The sequence below is a fragment of the Corvus cornix genome, chromosome 10 (genome assembly GCF_000738735.6).
Source record: "Corvus cornix cornix isolate S_Up_H32 chromosome 10, ASM73873v5, whole genome shotgun sequence".
NCBI lineage: Eukaryota > Metazoa > Chordata > Aves > Passeriformes > Corvidae > Corvus > Corvus cornix.
Window position 1 is genome coordinate 13,571,128 of NC_046340.1, and position 18,449 is coordinate 13,589,576.

The 18,449-nt window shown below is 36.3% G+C and overlaps 1 protein-coding gene across 5 annotated transcripts in view; it reads left to right on the forward strand.

The window, feature by feature from the left end:
- TCF12 (transcription factor 12) overlaps positions 1–18,449 on the forward strand; it is a 160,705-nt gene that overhangs the window by 89,967 nt on the left and 52,289 nt on the right. For all 5 annotated transcript variants that reach the window (XM_039557362.1, XM_039557364.1, XM_039557360.1 and 2 more), the window contains exons 7-8: positions 833–897; positions 15,972–16,107. In XM_039557362.1, coding sequence (XP_039413296.1) covers positions 833–897; positions 15,972–16,107 — 201 coding nt within the window. The remainder of the gene's footprint in view (positions 1–832; positions 898–15,971; positions 16,108–18,449) is intronic.

Below are 18,449 nucleotides of genomic sequence, written 5' to 3' on the forward strand. Positions count from 1 at the left end.
GCTCTACTGGAGAACTTGCACACTGAGTTTTAATATACAAATATGCCATTTTGGTGGCATACCTAACAAATACAGCACTAAGTAGTTTTCCTGGAACTGGCAAACCCATTGCTAATGTCTTGTGACCTCAGACAGCAACATCAGAAGGCAGCCACTCTGCATGAGGCACAGTGTTCTGTATGTGCTACCTACAGGCAAAGATTGCATATTTGGCAAAAATAATATATGTTTTGCTGTCTTGCCCAGTTGTCTTGCTTGAGTTTTATACCTGCTTATCATTAAACATTAACATTAACATGTACATTAAACAAAAAGATTTTTAAGGATGTAGGGGTGAGTGTTGAGCTGAATGAATCAGCCGTGGTTTAAGGTTGGCATGAGTTTTACTGTTCTGAATGAAGTTTTTGTTTGCTTTTCATGTGGTTTTATTTTATTGCTCAGTATATTCATTGTCTAAGATGGATACCAGCTAAGTGTTAGTTTCATGCAGGAAGGAGAAATGTCTCAAAGTGTCTCTACCTTTGCTTGTTGATAATGGAAATGAAAATGGACCTTTGCCTTTTGTATTTAAACATACTGAATAGGAATATTTTATAGTATCTGACTGGTTACAAAAGGAATTTTATTAGGTAAATATGTAATCTATTATTGTAGTGTTGTTTGAGTGTGTGAAACACAGATGTATAAAAACCTGATTTTTTTCATGCAACTTGATGTTTGTAAATTTACTATGATGTGAATAGATTTTCTGAATTGCATATATACAGACAATTGATGTGGATGTCTAGGGGAGTTTAAAAATAACCAAATTTTAAATTTCTTTCTTTTGTAGGAAAAACCTCAGACAGAGGTCCATTTCCACTGTATGGTAGAGACACGGGCTTACCAGGCTGTCAAGTAAGTAGAGTCTCTTCATTTTAGAGTGATGATTTCCTTCATGTGATTTCTAATGAGCCAGACTAAGCATACTTTGATCATTGTTTAAAAGTCTGTTTCGAATGTACAGGAAATTTGACTGTTTGAAAAGTATAATTACCACGTGATTACATTCAGTGTCTGTTGATAAAGATTTAAATAACTAATATGTTTATAATTCTAAGATACTGCTTTATGTTTATTTTCTCAAAGAGGAATCTTTTTTTAATTTTACTGTAGGTTGACTATTTCCTTTGAACTGATATTTTCAGGGGTGTCTTTCTTCTGGAGGATAAAATTTAGCATATGAGTTTGACATCTTGGTTTTTAACTAGTAGCTTGGGAAGTGTGAATGGGCAGCACCATGTGGCAATGCTTCCCCTATTAAGAAAGGATCATTCTCATAGCCTTTACTACTTCTCTGCAATGCAGATGTGGCAAACAAAGACCCATTTGTAGCTGTATGGGTGAGCTTTCAGTAACATTCTCCCAAAAAGCAGTATAGCTCTTTACCTTAAAGTTACGGGCGTCACATTATTGCCAGTCTAGACAGTAAAACATTGTATTAGTGTTGTTACTATTGTTGAAATAACTCTGTATGTACTGTATTTAAATATAATAACTTAAACTTGACATTAGTTTGGAAGCAAATTAATTTCCACAATACTCTTTCATTAAGTTAATGTTTTGTATTGGAAAATGGTTTTATATGAACTTTGCATAAAATTCTATTCTGCTTTGCAGGAACAAGTGTAGTTTCTGTTGTTTGGTTTCTCAGTGAGGAAAATCCTTTTATATCTCTATATATTTAGGATTGTTTCTATCTAGTACCATTTAATATTAATTTTTTACATATAGCTATTTTAAACTTAGAATCTTACACATATTTGTTTCTATTAACATCTCTTTTAGTTCTGCTTATCACTTTGATAAGCTTTCTACTATTTAATCTCCCTCAGTTTCTTTTTCTTTAAAATGTTTAGTATGTGGGGAGAATGTTACTGTAGGTAAATCTATTGGTTTTATATTCAGGATAATAAAAAGTGAACATAGAGTTAACCTTGAATTAAATTTTAATTCCATTAGATTCATGTGATAAATTACAGTTTGTATTTTATTTTGGTCTTTGTCAGGTAAATCTGACAGTGTTTGAATTCATTTAACTTGGAATGTGGTGGGATTTCTGAATCTTTAGAGGTTTTTTTTGGTTTTTGTAAATGGCATGGTAGCGCTTGAAATACAGCTCTCATTGCAGCTCCTGTGTTTGAAATCTGTCATAGAGAAGGTCTAAAGTGATCATGAGAGGTCATTACAATCCAAATGAAGAATTGGCTGCATTGTCCCTTACAGAGGCTTCATGTGCTCAGTTCTCAAAAAAGTCTAGGGATGGAAGAGACTGCATGACCACTCTGGGTCTTGTTTTCCACTACTTGAGTGTAGTTACTCTCAAAAAGTTTCCCTGGTGCCTTATCTAAACATCATTGTAATTAAAGTAGCTAGCTCTTGTCTTACAGACAGTGGACATGGAGAAGAATCTATTCTCTTTTAAGCCTGTAGAGGCTGGAAAAACCATTAGATGATTAAGATGATAAGGAGTCCTTAGAAAAGATAGACATAACTGCAGTTAATTTTTACATGGGTGTGTATAGTGCAGGTATATTTTAGCAGTGGATATGTAACAGGTTCTGTCTCAGACTGAAATATTAGTAGAAAAGCTTATGCTTTGCTCTGAATGTTCTCCAGTAGGTTCACAACCCTAGGGAATTCCAGTGTTTTAAGTGAGGTCAAGTAGCTCACCTAGGGCCTTTAACACTATGGCAAAAAGAAATTTCCTGGATCTTTCAGACAATACTGAACTTTTTCCTGTGTGGTATTTGCCTATTTTCCTAACAAATCTCCAGTCTCAGCTACATATTTCAATCGTAGTGATCTAAAATTTCCCAATACCTTTTTATGGTAATGCTGGCTAGCTTGTTATTCCTCACCCTGTATTTTTCAGTTTACAGGTTCCATGTACAAAAATCTATTTACTTTTTTAACACGTTCCTTCTACCGTCTCTAAATTTGTTAGTGCAATTTTGAATTCCAGGCTTGCACTGCATTTGTAGATCCTTATGGGTTATTTGCTTTGTGAATTTAGTAAATGTAGTCTTCATTTTTCATCCAAGTCACTAATTAAGAGGTGGAATGATGCCCAAAACAGATGCCTGCAAAGTCTCAGTTAATACATTCACCCACTGTTGATCATAAACTCTTAGCTGTTTTTTAATCAGCTTCGCTCTGTATTCAGCATTAGTTTTAGTTGTCCTCAGTTCCTCAGTTCACCTGTGAAATGTGGAATTGGTAAAAGCCTTATTAAAACACCTCTTATGCAATCTGAGAAGGAAATTAATTTTACATACTGTATTCCAGCTGAATCACTATCAATTCTTCATTATCTTCTGAAATTTGTAGTCTATTTCTTCCAATATTCTTCAAAAAAAAAAAGGAAATTTAGGTTGTTGAGGAATTATAAGCCACTACTTTTCTTCCTCTCGGAAACCAACCAATGCCATTCTTTTCTAGTCTCTGCTCTGAACCAGGAGTTCAAGGACAGTGGCTAAGGTTTCTGAAATGGTAAAATGGCAAGAGCCAGTCAGTCTCCTGAGTGTGTTATTGGGTACAGGTGAATTGAAAATACCTAACTTCCCCAAATACTCTTGAATCCATCCTTCTTCTACCTCCTTTCCTTATGTTACTTGTGTAAAGGGGATTAATAACCTGGTATGGAAGTGGGAGGAGTTTTAAGTTTTACTTTCTGAACTTACAGAAGGCTGCAATGAAAATTTTCAAAACCACTGTAAACTGCAATGTTTCAGACTCATTCTCACCTTTTACTGAAAATAATCTAAGCAGTGATTTGTAGGGGCTGTTTGCTACCTACAGGCTTTATATTTAGGCTGTAGGAGTTGAAGTGTGATTGATTTTCAGTGTAGCTTAAGAACCTGAGCAATTTAGGTAATGGAATCTGATTCAGCTGTAACATTTAGTCACAAGAATGTAAATATGGCTAATTTGCGAATATTTTATTAGCAGGAAGTGCTTGTTTTCAGGTTTTTGTTCCATCACGTGTTTTAAGCAAGCCAAAAAGGAGAATCCAAAAGTATATAGACTCTAAGTGGATAGGTAAGATGACAAATTGAGGCTTATGCAGAGCTGATTTAGATGAACGTAAAAAATCTTTACCTGGAGAAAAAATTGACAGCTTTTAGAAGAAATATTAAAAACTCTGTTTTCCTGTCAGAATGAAATGTGATGCTACATGACTTGACACAAAGTCTCTTTTTTGTGTCTTTGAATTGGAGGTAGGGTGGTAGTTTGTGTTTTTGAGGGGACTCCACTATTCCTGTTGGCCATGTAATTGCAGTTTTGGGAAGGGCTTCTTTTCACAAATTATAAATCAGGTAAAGGTTAAATTTTAAGAAAGCTTCATGTAATAAAAAAAGATTTTATTCACATTTGTGTGATTTAGTACTGAAAACAGTAGCTTATGTAAAAGAAAGATTAGACTTCAGATATTGAATTCATGACTCCTATTTCCAGTATCATCAAAAAGGTCCCCAGCTGTCACTGAACATTGGTTTGACAGGTCTGAGCTCAAAGAAAGCCAGGGGTCTGCACTATTTTTAAAGTGAAATTGAGATAAATGTGCAGTACATGTGTAGCTGTTAGACTAATTCTTCTAATTGTTTGTGTGGGTCTTCACAGAAGGTAACTTCATCCCCAGGAGCCCATGAGTGCCCTGGATAATTGGCAGGGGGGATGCTCCTTTGGCCTCACAGTGTCTGTTCTCATGTGCCTGGCACATTCTCTCCCCACTGGCCTCACTAGGCTCAAGATAGTAAATTGTTGGTGACTATTCCCTTAATGTTCTATTCTCATTCTAAACAATCATGCATGAAAAATAGACATGATGGATTTTTTGATGTGTGGTGATAACACATTTATCCTCCCTTCATAATAATTTGAAGGCTACACACTGTCCTGTGTTTGGGAAGGGAGGTAGAATCAAGTGCTGAATGTAATGGATGCTAGGCAGGAATAAAGAGGCATTCACCACTTGTGGTTTAAAGCGTGGCCTTCTTGTAAAGAGTCGTCTCTTAATTTACTCCATTTTTCTTACTCATTAATCTCGATGGTCTACATGATGATGGGACACTTCAGAAGTTATAAAACTGTTAGAAAAAACTGCTGCTGATAAAACTGTAGAATACACAAATGCTGGAAGGAGCTACGGATTGAATTTACTAAATACATTTCACTTTAATATACAATCCTATATATATAAAATAATGTATAAAATATACACTACTCTATAGTACCTGATATTTATACATACTGCATGAAATATATAGCACTACACTGAGAACATATGGACAATCTATATGATACTGTGTATGCTATCTATGTTTTATTTAGTGGCTGATGGATTTTTAACTCATTTCTGCTGCTATTATTGTATAAGTTTTGTGTGTGTTGGTAATAAATAAGGCAGCTTTTTCTTGGATGAAAAAAAATTCAATAGAAAGCTGGTCCATCAATATTTCCAGTAATATTGCTACCCCATTTTCCCTTCAATAGCCATCAACTCTGCTGTTGCCATGAAGCTAATGTGAGGTGACTCATTTAGCAGCATATTACTGCATCATTGCAACATGATGTAAGGCACATCAGGCTTTATTAAATTAGCCTGAATTTTGCAGTATGACAGTAGCATTTTATGCACATTAACACCATACTTAGTGCTCCTTATGGGAATATACTTCAAGTAAACATATTAAGACATGATTTCAGACAACTTTTCAAAATTTACCAATTTCTCCTTTCTTCACCATTTAACATGGAACTTTAAAGGTTTACATCTTGTTGTCTGCAAATTTAGCTATTTATTGAAGAATAAAATGGTGGCATGTTAAGACTGTATCTGTTAGCTGTAACATCCTTAATGGGCTCAAAAGTTTGTTTTATTTTTGTGCAAAAAAATTTGTTTCTTAGCAAACACTACAAGAACTTTTGAAATAAACTCAAAAAATGCCTTTAGCACCAATTTCTTGGGCAATTTAACAGATGATCACTTCAGCAAAAGAAATGTCTGCAAGTGTGTGTTACTTTGTCTTTGCATAGTCAGTAATTTGCCTCTTAAAAATTTAAAGAGACTTTAAAGCAGCTTGAGCAGAATTCAAACCTAAAGAACAATTCTGCAATGTCGGGGCAAGTACTATCTCAGAGCTCACTCTCTAACAGCTACGGAAGTATAAGGGTACAACTCCAGAAATTTGAGCTGTCTAGGGAGAACATAAAAGCCCGTTCATATTGTGCATAGGCAAAAATGGCAACTTTTTTGTATTACTGTCAGGGTGGTGAGGATTAAGCAAGCAAAAGTTAAAGACATAGATGCCAGTTTAATGCATAGAGAAAAATTAATAGAAGAAAATAGCACCAACTTAAACGTAGTTTTAATATGTTCCTAAACTATGTAATTGTAAGATGTGTATTTGGTGTAATGGAGAAGAGTAACTGATTTTAATGTTTTTAGTAAAGCATCAGGTAACATTAAACAGCTGTAAGAATAAGCATACAGACAAAAATGTGAATGGTAGGAGATAAGAATGTGTAAAATGTATGTGGGAAGCAAAAATGAGATTTACTGACAAAAATGGAAAAGTAGTGAAGAATATGAAAAATGTAATTGGAAATGCAAGTTTCGTGAGAACAAAAAATTCGGAAGTGACAACAGTGAAAGAAATGAGTGATTATGAATAGTAGGGTAGAGTAGGGTTTTAGTGGCTTCTGACAGCTGAGGGGTTACTTAAAATGCAAGAGTTAGACTAGAAAAATATATTTGTAGCACATTGAATTTCCAAGGTGGTTGTTCTTCAGATGGGTACGGAGGCACCCAGATAAATCATCCTTAGGCTGCAGGTGTAGCCCCGAGGATCAGCATGGCAGCCTGACACTGCAGTTGCTCCTAGGATGCTTTGCCAGGGTTTCTGCTAACCAGTGTCTATTAAACAAGAAAGCTCTTCTTCCTCACTCCTAGTGTATGTTTGAGGACGCTTTAGATGGATCTTTCCAATGAGGCAGAAGATTACATCATTTTCTGGACCTTTCTGATGAGTGAGACCTTAGAAAGACTACAAGCAGTGGCACCAGTTGCTTTTCTTCCTTCCTCACAGTTTTAGAAACAGTATAGAGAACGTGATGTCTCCTTAAATCCAAGTAATACTGAGTTATAAGTATAAAAAATATTAAGGCTTGTACATGTGTGGGGTTTTTAATACCAATATAACTTTAAAGCTGAAAAACTGATTTTATTTTGTAAATTTTCTCTTTTTAATCTCTCCTTCTCTGACACTTTTGATATCAGGTGTCTCCCTGAAGCAGATTTTTACAGCTGAGCTATCAATCTCTAAGAAATGCAGCTGCTGAAGGAAAGGCTGACACAATGTTAACTGAAGCAGTGACTCTGGATTCTGCCAGCTGATACCATCTTAAAAGATTGGGATTGGGGAGAGGGATATATAGTTTTAGGGCAGATGGAATGCCTGAACTTTAGTTTATTTTGCTTCATTTTACTTCTCGAATAGAATCAAGCAATATTAACTTTCTGTTCACCATGATTTATTAGAAGTGAATTACTTATTGTGCTATTGGGAAAATATCTCCTGTCACTCAGCAGATAAGGAGTCTGCAGAACCTTTTTAGAAAGTAAAAATGTATGGGGCACAGGCTAGATTTCTTTTTCCAGTGCTGGAGGTGACCACCTGAAGTTAATCAGGGAAGACATTCCCCCTGGAATGAAGTGGGTAGCAGGTGTTAGGAATTTGTTGTAGTTGGAGGAGGGATGCTATTTTTAAAGGGTGAGCAGTTCCGTAAGGAATAATTTTCAATGCCTTACCAGGCAAACAGTTTCTTGTCTTTGCCCTTCTCTTTCTCACACTATTTAGGGTTGTCAAATTTTCTTGCCACCTTTATTTTTTGCTTGTGTTTGATTGTATTTAAGGTTATGAATATTCTGTAAATTAATATATATACACACTATCTTGCATGTTGCTACATAAGGAAGTAAAAATAATGTTATAGCACAGAGTGCAGATAAAACTTCTTTGGTGAATTACTATTTGCATCCAGCTAAACTGACTGCCTCAGAGCTGGGTGCTTCTCAGTTACAAATTTATGGTATTAGTGGAGGATGGGGAAAATATTAGCTCAGCTCTGTACTCCTAGTCATGCCTGTTTATCTGAATGAGCTGGATTGCCCTTTGGATTTTCTTTGAAGTATGTATTCCTTTTGTCTGTAATTGCTCTAGTATGTTAAGCCCCCATTTACTTTTCTTTTTTAATTAATAGGTAGGTAAAGTCCCTTCCCAGACTTCACATCTGCACAAATAACTGGTGTCAAGAGTAGAGGCCCTGAGTAGGATTGGGATGGGGGAGTTGAGTGATGTAGGTAACCTCTTACTGAGCAATGCTTCCTGGGATGGGTGGGAGAGACTAGAGCTTGGGCAGTCACTCAGTGGTGGAAGGAAGCACAGGATTTCTCATTTACCTTCCTCCTTCATGGAACTAAACCATCCAGCTTGTATTGGTTTCAGCTGTGTTGTGGAGTGCTTTTCGAGACACTGGTGCTCCTGATGGTACAGGTTTCCAAAAAGCAGGGAGAGAAGCATAACATTTATTCAGGAGAGAGGACTGTAGCCTAAGATATTTCCTGGCCATTTCCTAGCACCCTAGTATTGAACTGAGCTCTCCCTTGATCACATGTGAAAACATATGACTTCTCCATGTTAAGTCCTAACAACTAACTGGTTGCTTTATTAATGTACCCTCATCATGTTAATAATTTTCTGACTTGGTGCTTAGAGCAAGAGAGATTTTTTTTCTCTTAGTTGTGTGGGAGAGGAGATGTACAGCTTCCATACTGTATGCATGAGATGATCTACTAATGTTCTGAAATATTTTTAAATAATTTTGCTGAAGATGCAGAGGGAGGAACAGATGCATAGTTTGAGCTTTATACTATGCTTTATAGTCTGGCTTCTGTAAATAAGACTCAGCATAACATCTTTTATTTAAATATTGACTCCTCATGCTAATATCTTGTAATCATAAAGGAAAGCAAGGAGGCTGGTACCATAAAAATTAAAAAAATAAATGAATAACCACTCAGCAGCTTCTCTTGTAGAATTTTGGAGTTCTCCAGAAAGTGGCTTTTGTATAATCATAGTAAGGAAGCTGTTCAAATTACTGTTTTCATAATGTAGTGAAAAGATTCAAAGGCAAAGGGAGGGGTGCCTGACCTGTAATCACAATGCTTAGTAATGCCTTCCTAGAATTCAGTCAGCAACGCAAAAATACCTTGCCCGGGGGGATGAACGAAGACAAGCTGAGCCAGCATAACCTCCGGGATTGGACACCAACATCAGCAGGGTGCTGCTTTAGAAGCGTAAAACTGAATTTGTAGTCTTGCCAATATGCAGCATCAGCGCAAGAAAGCCAATATTGCAAAGGAGAAGGAAGGGACCCTTCAAAATATTTGTATTAATCAGGGGCTTTAAAGACATTTAGATGCAAAAAGAATACAAAATGATTCCTTCCCTTTGCATTTAATCTTTGCTTTCCTCACTGCTAACCCCCCCCCCCCATATATGTAATTCTGAATAAACTCCTTTCTTCTCTCTCTTCTGTCTCTGTGCTCAGTCCCAGTCTATTTACACATGAACAGAATTTGCCATGGTAGCAGCCTCTGCTTAGGTACACACATGAATAAGCAGCTCATGGTGATCTGGAAAAGCATTGGCATAAAAAGAGAATATATTGATAACTTGATCTTCATTGGTGTAAACATTAATTGGAAAGACAGTAAGGCTAAATGTTATTTTGTTTACGATGTTGCATCGCTTTGGTATTTAGTACCCTAGGTAGCTGGTTTTTAATCCAGTGAGCTAGATTAGCCTGATTACACTGGCAGGATGCAGTTGATGGATGACTGTCATTATCTTCTCAAACCTGCATGATACTTTAGGTATAGGAGATGATAATTAAATTTTCAAGAGACTACATTGAGATTATAAGACCTAAGTATTTTTTAAAAATGAGGGATATGTTTGCAATTATCAACATGTTGTTAGAGGATCCTCTCCTGAGATGTTTTATTAGCAACCCCTGATTTCCTTTAAATTGATCAAGAAAAAAAAGCTCAAGTTATCATATAACACTTTAGATGTTGTTTTGGTTTTCTAATTCTGATATTTTCCTCCACCTGAAACAGACCAAAAATGTATCTGATCAAATCTATTGGTAATGGCTTGAAGATGTACAGGTTACCACAATATATTTAATGAAACCTTGTTTGAGACAAAACACTAGAGAGGATCATAATTAATGCCTCATTTTCTGCCAGTTGCTATTGATTACTCATTCAGAGTCCCTTTGTTCTCAAAATGGTAACACTGTATTTCACATTACTATTTGATGATATTCTCAGGATGAGATTCTTTAACAACATGCTGATAATTGCAAACATATCTCTAAAATTTAAATTTAAAATGAATTTACATCATATGTCAGTGTTTTTCCCAAATTCAGCTCCTATTTTGGAGTGCATATTCATTACAGTTTCCAAAGACTGGAGACTTGAGTAAAGTGAAATTCAACACTTTATATCTTAGTTATATTTTTGTCTTAAACTGCGTGATGTTGAACTTGAGTGAATGGTCTTTTTACAGCTCTAACCTCTCTACCATACTAGGATTTCAGAGCAATTATTTGTTAATGTTTTAGTGTTGTGCTTGGTGTTCCTTTGGAAACACCATAACAAAATATACAACTTTGCTGAGGGATTTTGCAAGTTTGCTAGAGTTTGGCTTTTCTTTTTTGTTATGTTCTTTTAACCCAGCTTATGCAAATTTTTCAGGTTTATCTATAAGGCAAGACATGCCATACTGAGACACATTATATCCATGCTCTAAGTCAACCAAAGAGCTCATTGAGTAAAAACGACATGCACATGAAACTTGTGCTCTACCCAGGACAACATTTCGAGTTTACAGTAAGGCATGGAATGCACTTGCCATCTGCTCTGTGTAATTCTGAGAAATAGAGAGATGCCAAGTGAGTTTGTCAGCGACTGTGGCGGGATAATGGAGGGATTTGGTTGAGATGAGTGGTGTTGCATTACATTATTTTGTAAAAGTAAAAAAGTATCCAAGCTCCCAATTTTTAACTAAACACTCAAGTACTTATTTTTACCTCTAGACAGTTTTCCTGCTTTAAGTAGGTACAGCCTGACTACTAGGACTGAAAGCATAAACTTTATGAAAAGGAAGCTAATGCAAAAAAATAGAAAAAATAAAATCTAGTTGAATCTAGTTGACTGTTGGGGAGGTTTTCAAGATCTAAGTTTGCGGTTGGTGAGTTGCAGCTCTCATTTCACTGCCAAAGCAGCCTGCCTTATTATGCCAGCATAATGGGCCTGTCATAATCAGTTGCATATAATAGGCTAATGCTTTTATTCTCAACCATATTCTTCTTTTGATAGAAAATAATGAATAATGTAAAGGCACACAGTTGTATTTGGATCAAACTATTGCACAGTTTGGCTATGGTTACACTGGGAAAATTTGAGTTCTTAAAAGTGTTTGCCAATGTTTGTGTTTAAGAAAAGAATGTGAACAAGATTTCGACCAAGAAGCACAAGGCTACCTGCCTATAACAAATGCATTTTTGAATAGGTAAAACTTTATATAGGCAATGTATAGAGTCTATTTGTTAAAACTGCTTGTGTACTTTTCAGGACAGCTTGGCTTTTCTGTCTGCACAGAGCCTAAATTCTAGAGAGCTGCAAGGAATATTACGTAAGGACATCTGTAGGCCTTTACTTGTCCGCTTTCTTTTTTATATCAAAGTAAAATCAAAGAATTATTTACCAACATATTAGAATTCTGCTGGCTGGTGTCCTAGAAGTTCACTGAAGGCAGAGCAGTGTTTTGGCATCAAATGGTATCTAAAGAGTCACAGAGTTGGGGTGGGGAGAAGAAAACTTTGGAATTAGTCAAATTACTTTTTACTTTCATGCTTAAATTCTTTGAAAGAATCAATTTAAGAACCATTTTAAAATAAGTTGACTAAGGAGCTTTCTTTAAAATCTCAGGTATATCATTTTGATATAAGCATATGGTTGATTGGCTTGTTAGTTTGAATGGAAGTTACCTTTGCAGCTGCACTTGTGTGCAAGCAATGCAAAGTTACTTGTTTTCTGTGACAAAAGTGCATAAATCCACCCCCTATATGTAGATATGATTCTTTTTCCCTCACCCTTGCAATTCTTGAATAGATGACTCCCCTGCATTTCATTTTTAAGAGAATACTCTTTAGGATAGTGACCCCTTAAAGCATTTGTCGATATAGTGGCCCTTGTGAAGGACTTTCCTATTTGGGTCAGGCCGTTTCCCCTGAGGCTGTCAAAACTGTTTCTTGGTTTCTCTGAAAGGGATAAATCAGAAAAGTAAAGCAGGCATGTTTACATCTTTTTCTCTTTTCTCTTTGGAATCAGGCTTGCCGTGCTCTTAGCTGATTGTAATAAAAGCCTTTTTTTCCTTTTTTTTTTTTTTTTTCCCAGTTGGTTATTGAACACTCATTCCTTAGGGAAAACATTTCTTTAAATAACTTTTTGTGTATCTTGAGACTGGCTATATGCATTATAAAATCCAAACAGTTAAATTTTTAGGGGTGATGCCTGTTTATTGACAATGGTAATACAGACAAGGACTCGGACAAGCATTCAGGAGAATAACCAGTCATTGATTATTCTTTAGTAATTGGATGTGTGCTTGGCAGATGAGGTTCAGAGTGAGCATGCAGGTTCTCTGTGGAGAATGCCCCTAACTACATGTGTAAGTGATCTGCCTCTGCGCAGGGACCTCGGGCACTTAGTTAGGAGAAGCTTGATGCTGATAATACAAAGCTTTTTTGCTATCCTCAGTGGTATTTTTGTATTCCTTTCTTTATCAGATGCCCTTAGGAAAGGATCAGTCCTAATCAATATTTTTTCTCAATTGGTTCAAACAGGCAGAAAAATCAATGAGCTGAACTAATGACATCTATTTTTATTTTCTTTTGGAAGATTGAGGAACAATTACAAAATTCTAAACAGATGTTTCATTTGATTGGACCAATGGTAGAAGAGGGTTGTGGTTTTGTGTTGTTTTGGTTTTTTAATCCTTTTTTATAAATAAAAAAATTCTTACCCCAAAACAGTATAGATCAGAAAACTTCTTCAGAGTGTGTTGCACAGCTTGAGATTTACTGTGTATTTACTATAGCGATTATATGCTAACTTAATGTTATTGAAACCAGGCTGCTTTGAAATTCAGGGTCCGGTGAAAATGTCAAGAACTGGAACACTTAGGACAAGAGCAAGAGTGGCAAATGCCATGAAATAAAGGTTGGAGGTTAAGTCTGGAAAAGTTACAGACTCATGCCTTTTAGAATGACTTTGTAGAAATGTATTCAAGAGTTTTTACTTGTTGGTTTTTTTTTTTTTTTTTTTTTTTTTAAATCTTTCCCCATCTCCTAATGAGTAGGGGAACAGAGGGACTAGGAGCCTTCCCACCCCCTTTTTTTGGAAGCATCTGTATGGATCCCATTGCATTTCCAAAATCCCTCCAGTGATCAGGAGGGAGGGTTGTCTTTAATGTGAATGGGCCGTAGCTCCTAATTGTTTTTGGCAGCTGCTCTGAGCAAGCAGGGCTGCAGTAGCTGACCTCCAGAGGTCCCTACCAGCTTCGGTCGTGATTCTGGGAGGGGGACCTTGCCTCAGCTACTTGAAATGACAACTATCGTAATACTTCCTCCCTTCCCCACAGGCTATGTAAAGAAATTTTCCTTCAGTCCTGGGTATTCTTAGTCAAGAAGGTCAAGTGTTGGGCTAAGTGAGAACTGGTTTCATATCTTCTTCTGGCCAGTGTTGGTTTGGAGGAGCTGCTTTTCACAAAACATTGGCCATGTTTCCCATACAGTGTTCACCTCTAAAACTGTAGTAAATGTTTAGAATAGTATCTTTGCTAAATTCAGATTTATACTGAGTAAGCCAGATATTCTGCTGTTCATAATATTTTCTGCAAAACAATAAACTCTTAACTATTTGACCAAAACAAAAATTAGAAGACCTTGGAACAGCCCACCAGCAGATTTCCCCCTGCGTGTATTTGCTGTGTACTTTTGTCTCCCCTATCAGAGTATCTCATTTTAATATGAGTTTCAGATTAAGAATTCTGATTCAAAGACTTTTGTAAGAATAACAATGAAGAAGCTGAACTGAGGGGAAGCTATTTCTATGCACTAACATTTTTAATAAATTTTGATCTTCTCACTTTTGTATAAAATAGTGAACAATCTTGGGTCCTCCTTTAGTTTGTGATGTGGTGATTCTTTCACATCCCACTCCATTCAATTACAATATAAGATTTTCATGCTCAAATTAGTCATCAAACAAGTAAGAGAGAGAAATTTCAAAGGTGATACAATGCAGAGAAAAAGCTTATTTTATAAATATTCTGTAATTCTGTATGAAGTCTGCATTTTCTGCTAATCCCAGTGCATGGCAAGGTAGAAGGCATTTAGTGTACCTTACTGCAAGATGTGCGAGTGAAGCTTGCCTTTCACAACTCATCACGCCAGAAGAATCACCTTCGATGATCTAGTATAATCCAAAAGATACATTTATTTATGAATGAGGTATTTGGGCCTCAGAAGGGAAGGTGAGGAGAGGCAGGAGCAATGAATGGCCTCTGCTGCTATCCCAGTGGGCTGCTGTATCCCAAGCAGGCAGAAGCACTGGAGTGGTTCCTGTCATAATCCAGCCCACAAGCAGGTTTTGTGAAACCTCTGGAACCTTCAGGGGCATGAGGGCTCGTTGTGGAGAGCAGTTTGAGGGGATGAGAAATGTTGGCTTGAGAACAGTGAGGCTGAAGGAGAAATTTGGTGGGGTTTTGGTATAAAAGTTACTCCAGTCAGCAGTTTCTGTCTTAGCATCACCTGACAATGATGAGTCTAAGCAAAACAGCTGACAGCTATGCTTTGCCCCCTTATACTGGGAAGGCTGCACTATGTACTGACCATGGCTGAAGAAATCAAATTGCTTCTGAGGCTCCTTTCTGAGGAAAGCTGTATGCAACAGCCAGGAGTGAAACACAGTGAATTTTTACCACCTGGTACATTTTCTGTACAGTTCCATGGGTTTCACTCCAAGTCAGAATTTTTCAGACTAAAACAAGGCTAAGTGTAGCACCACCTGTGGAAAAACTTCATTCTTCTAAATCACCAACATTCATTTCAGTTTTACAGAGGAAATCCAAATGATGTGAGGTCAAATAACATATAATGCACTTGTTAATTGTTTAGAATGTTTTCATTTTTACTGCATGAAAAGGGAACAAAAAGAGTAGGGTTCAACTACATTGTTAGTTTGAAGTTTTTAAAATGTCAATTTATCATGTTCTGTTAATTAATTTACTCTGTTATCTCTTGTCTGCATTTGATTTTTTTTTGGACAATTTTATTCCATGTTTTTATGAACATAATCTAAGTCTTGATTTCTAAGTATGTGCTAAAACTTAATGTCACACTATAAACTCTTTGCAGTTTTTATCAATTATGTTTATATTGTGTAACAGAAGAGGTGTTATATTGTAAAATAAACAAAGTATTATGATTTTTGTTTAAAATTTAAATATGAATTGATTCTTTCAGATGTTTTCAATTGAAAATGGTCATGGCTTTTTTGGAGGCTGACAGCCAAACTTGATCTGCCTTTCTGAATTATGCTGTGGTACATACTCTGAACATTGATTTTTAAAAGGTCTACATTTTTTAAAACTCTAGAACCTTCACTAAATCCCAGTAAATTCCTATAAATGCCAAGAGCAGTATGTGTGGTTAATAGTTTGTTAGCCTGGCATATTAACAGCTGCATTGTTATAGAGTTTAATTTGACTTTTCCCTGTGCGTTTTTGTAGTCTAGTCTGCTTCGGTCTGATATGGGGCTTGGAAGTCCAGGTCAGCTGTCATCCTCTGCAAAACCTGGAACACCCTACTACCCATTTTCTGGCACGAATCAGCGCCGAAGACCACTTCATGACTCATCAGCTCTCGGTAAGTAATACAGACAGTTTTTAAACTTTTGTTCATGATGCTTTTCTGCAGACTTTATTATTTTCTATGACAGTTCATTTAATATACTAGAGATTGCTCTGTACTGAACAATTGAAATTACACCAAACTGCTATATAAGAGAAAAACTGGAATTATTAATGTTTTCTTTGAGACACTAGCTTGGATTCAACACTGGTCAGTATGGCTTACAAAACAAACAAGAAACTCTAATAAAACCCTTAATTGCAAAAGCAATAATGACAGATGGATAGGAGCTGATGACCAGCTGAGTGCCCTTAACCCGTGCTATCATTAACTCCTGGAAATGCCTGACCTTGAGGTCATTACCATTATTTAGTAGGGAAAGGACACAAAGGGGAAATAATTATCCTTTTATATGCTAAAAGTAACTTTATTCAGGGCAATATATAGTTCATTGTAATTGGTTCAACATGCCTTTAAAGATCTTAGCAATTGAAGGCTAGTAGTTTATCCTAAAATCAAACTACCTTGCAAAACATGCAGGCAGGAACTTGCTTAAAAATTGCTATAATCCTGTGACAGTATTCATATTTTATTCTGGGGATAGTTGGAGGTGAATGGAATTTTTGTACTTGGTCATAGACAGTGGTAATATTTTATAGCTCTCTAATGCTGTTGAATCAGAGAATCAAGAATGACCTAACTGTTCTATACTATCTTCTATAAGACTTTTTTGAATAATTGGGTGTGCAAACTAAAATAAAAATCTTTTTTGGTATAAAAAGAGAGACCGTAGCCTTATATTCTAGTTTGCCATATATTCTAGTTATATAATCTTATATTGTAGTTACCATATATTTCACTGTTAGTATGATAGGTCATTAGAATTTCTCTAGTTATATGGTTGAATCTTTAATGACCCTCATTCTGTATAGCACTTCTATTCCATAGTAAAACTCTTGTTTGTTGGAACCATGTAACTCCAACCATAGTTTACCCAAAATAAAATTTTCAAATGCAAATTGCTTTATGAAGTAACTTTAACTATAACTGCAAACTTCTTGAGCACTAAAATAGTCCTGAACATGCTTGAAATTGTTTTTTAAATCTTTGTTTATAAAAATATTACTTTGGAACTTAATCCTATATATCATGGGATCATTTCATTTGAAAAAGCCCTCTAAGACTACTGAGTCCAGCCTTTAATGCAGCACTGCCCAGTCCACCACTAACCCATGTCCCCAGGTGCCACATCTACACATCTTTTAAATCCTTTCAGAGATGGTGTCCACCACCTTCTGGGCAGCCTGTTCCAGTGCCTGACAGCCCTTTCAGTGAAGAAATTTTTCCTAGCATCAAACCTAAATCTCCCTTGGTGCAATTTAAGGCTATTTCCTCTTCTAATATATGCGTGTATATATGTGTTTTAAAATACCATATTTGTATGACTTTTTACCTTGTTGTTGAGCCAACTGCTGTTTAACTTGGGGTTGGCTGTCTTTATGAAGATTGTTGTAAGTATTCCTGTTGCTCAGAATATCAGAACAAACACAGCAGTTCCTCACACCTGTTTCAGAAAAGGAACAGTCTTAGAAAAGTTCATTAAAATTGTTTGCAGCTTGAAGGGGTGGCTGAACTTCAATAGAAAAGAATTGGGTTTTAAGATGATGATGATGGTGTTTTAGTTCACACTGAATCAGTTGTAGGGAGAAGCTAGTTAGAGTAGTAACCTGCCCTGGGTTTGAGTAGCAGGGGGCTGTTAGAGCTTGGCTTTGGGTGCTGGGCACAGGGTGCTCGAGACCTGCAGGAAGGTCACTGTGTGCAGCAGTCATTGAGATGGTCCTGAATGAGATTCTTGTTTCCTATGCAAATTGTATAGAGTTTGGGAAGTTCTTGATGTTATTAAATTAAACAAATGGAAGTGAAGTGTGGTGTTTTCAGAGTATATTTAGCTTTTTCTTTGGAAGAGAAGCTCAGGACAGATAACGTGTTCAAACTGGTAATATTCCTCTTTCTGTCATAGTTGAGTCTGGGGATTGTAACCTGGGATATGGCGGGTGGTGGTTACAAATTTATGGAAATGTTTTTCCAGGAAAGTCAGGAGGATGAAGAAGTACACTTTTATCTCAAGTATTTTCCAATGGCTCGAGAAAGTATGCCTGAATTTTAATTTTTTTTCTTTTTAATGGACTTCTTAAGTGCTACAAACCTGCTGCCTGAGAATTTCTAACAAAGTCAAATTATGGCCATTTTATCCTTGAGAAGGAGTTGTCTGACCGGGATTATAACAAGCTCTTGTTAAATTTCATATTAAATTTCACTGAAATCAACCAGTGTTCTCTTCCAGGTGACACTCTAAA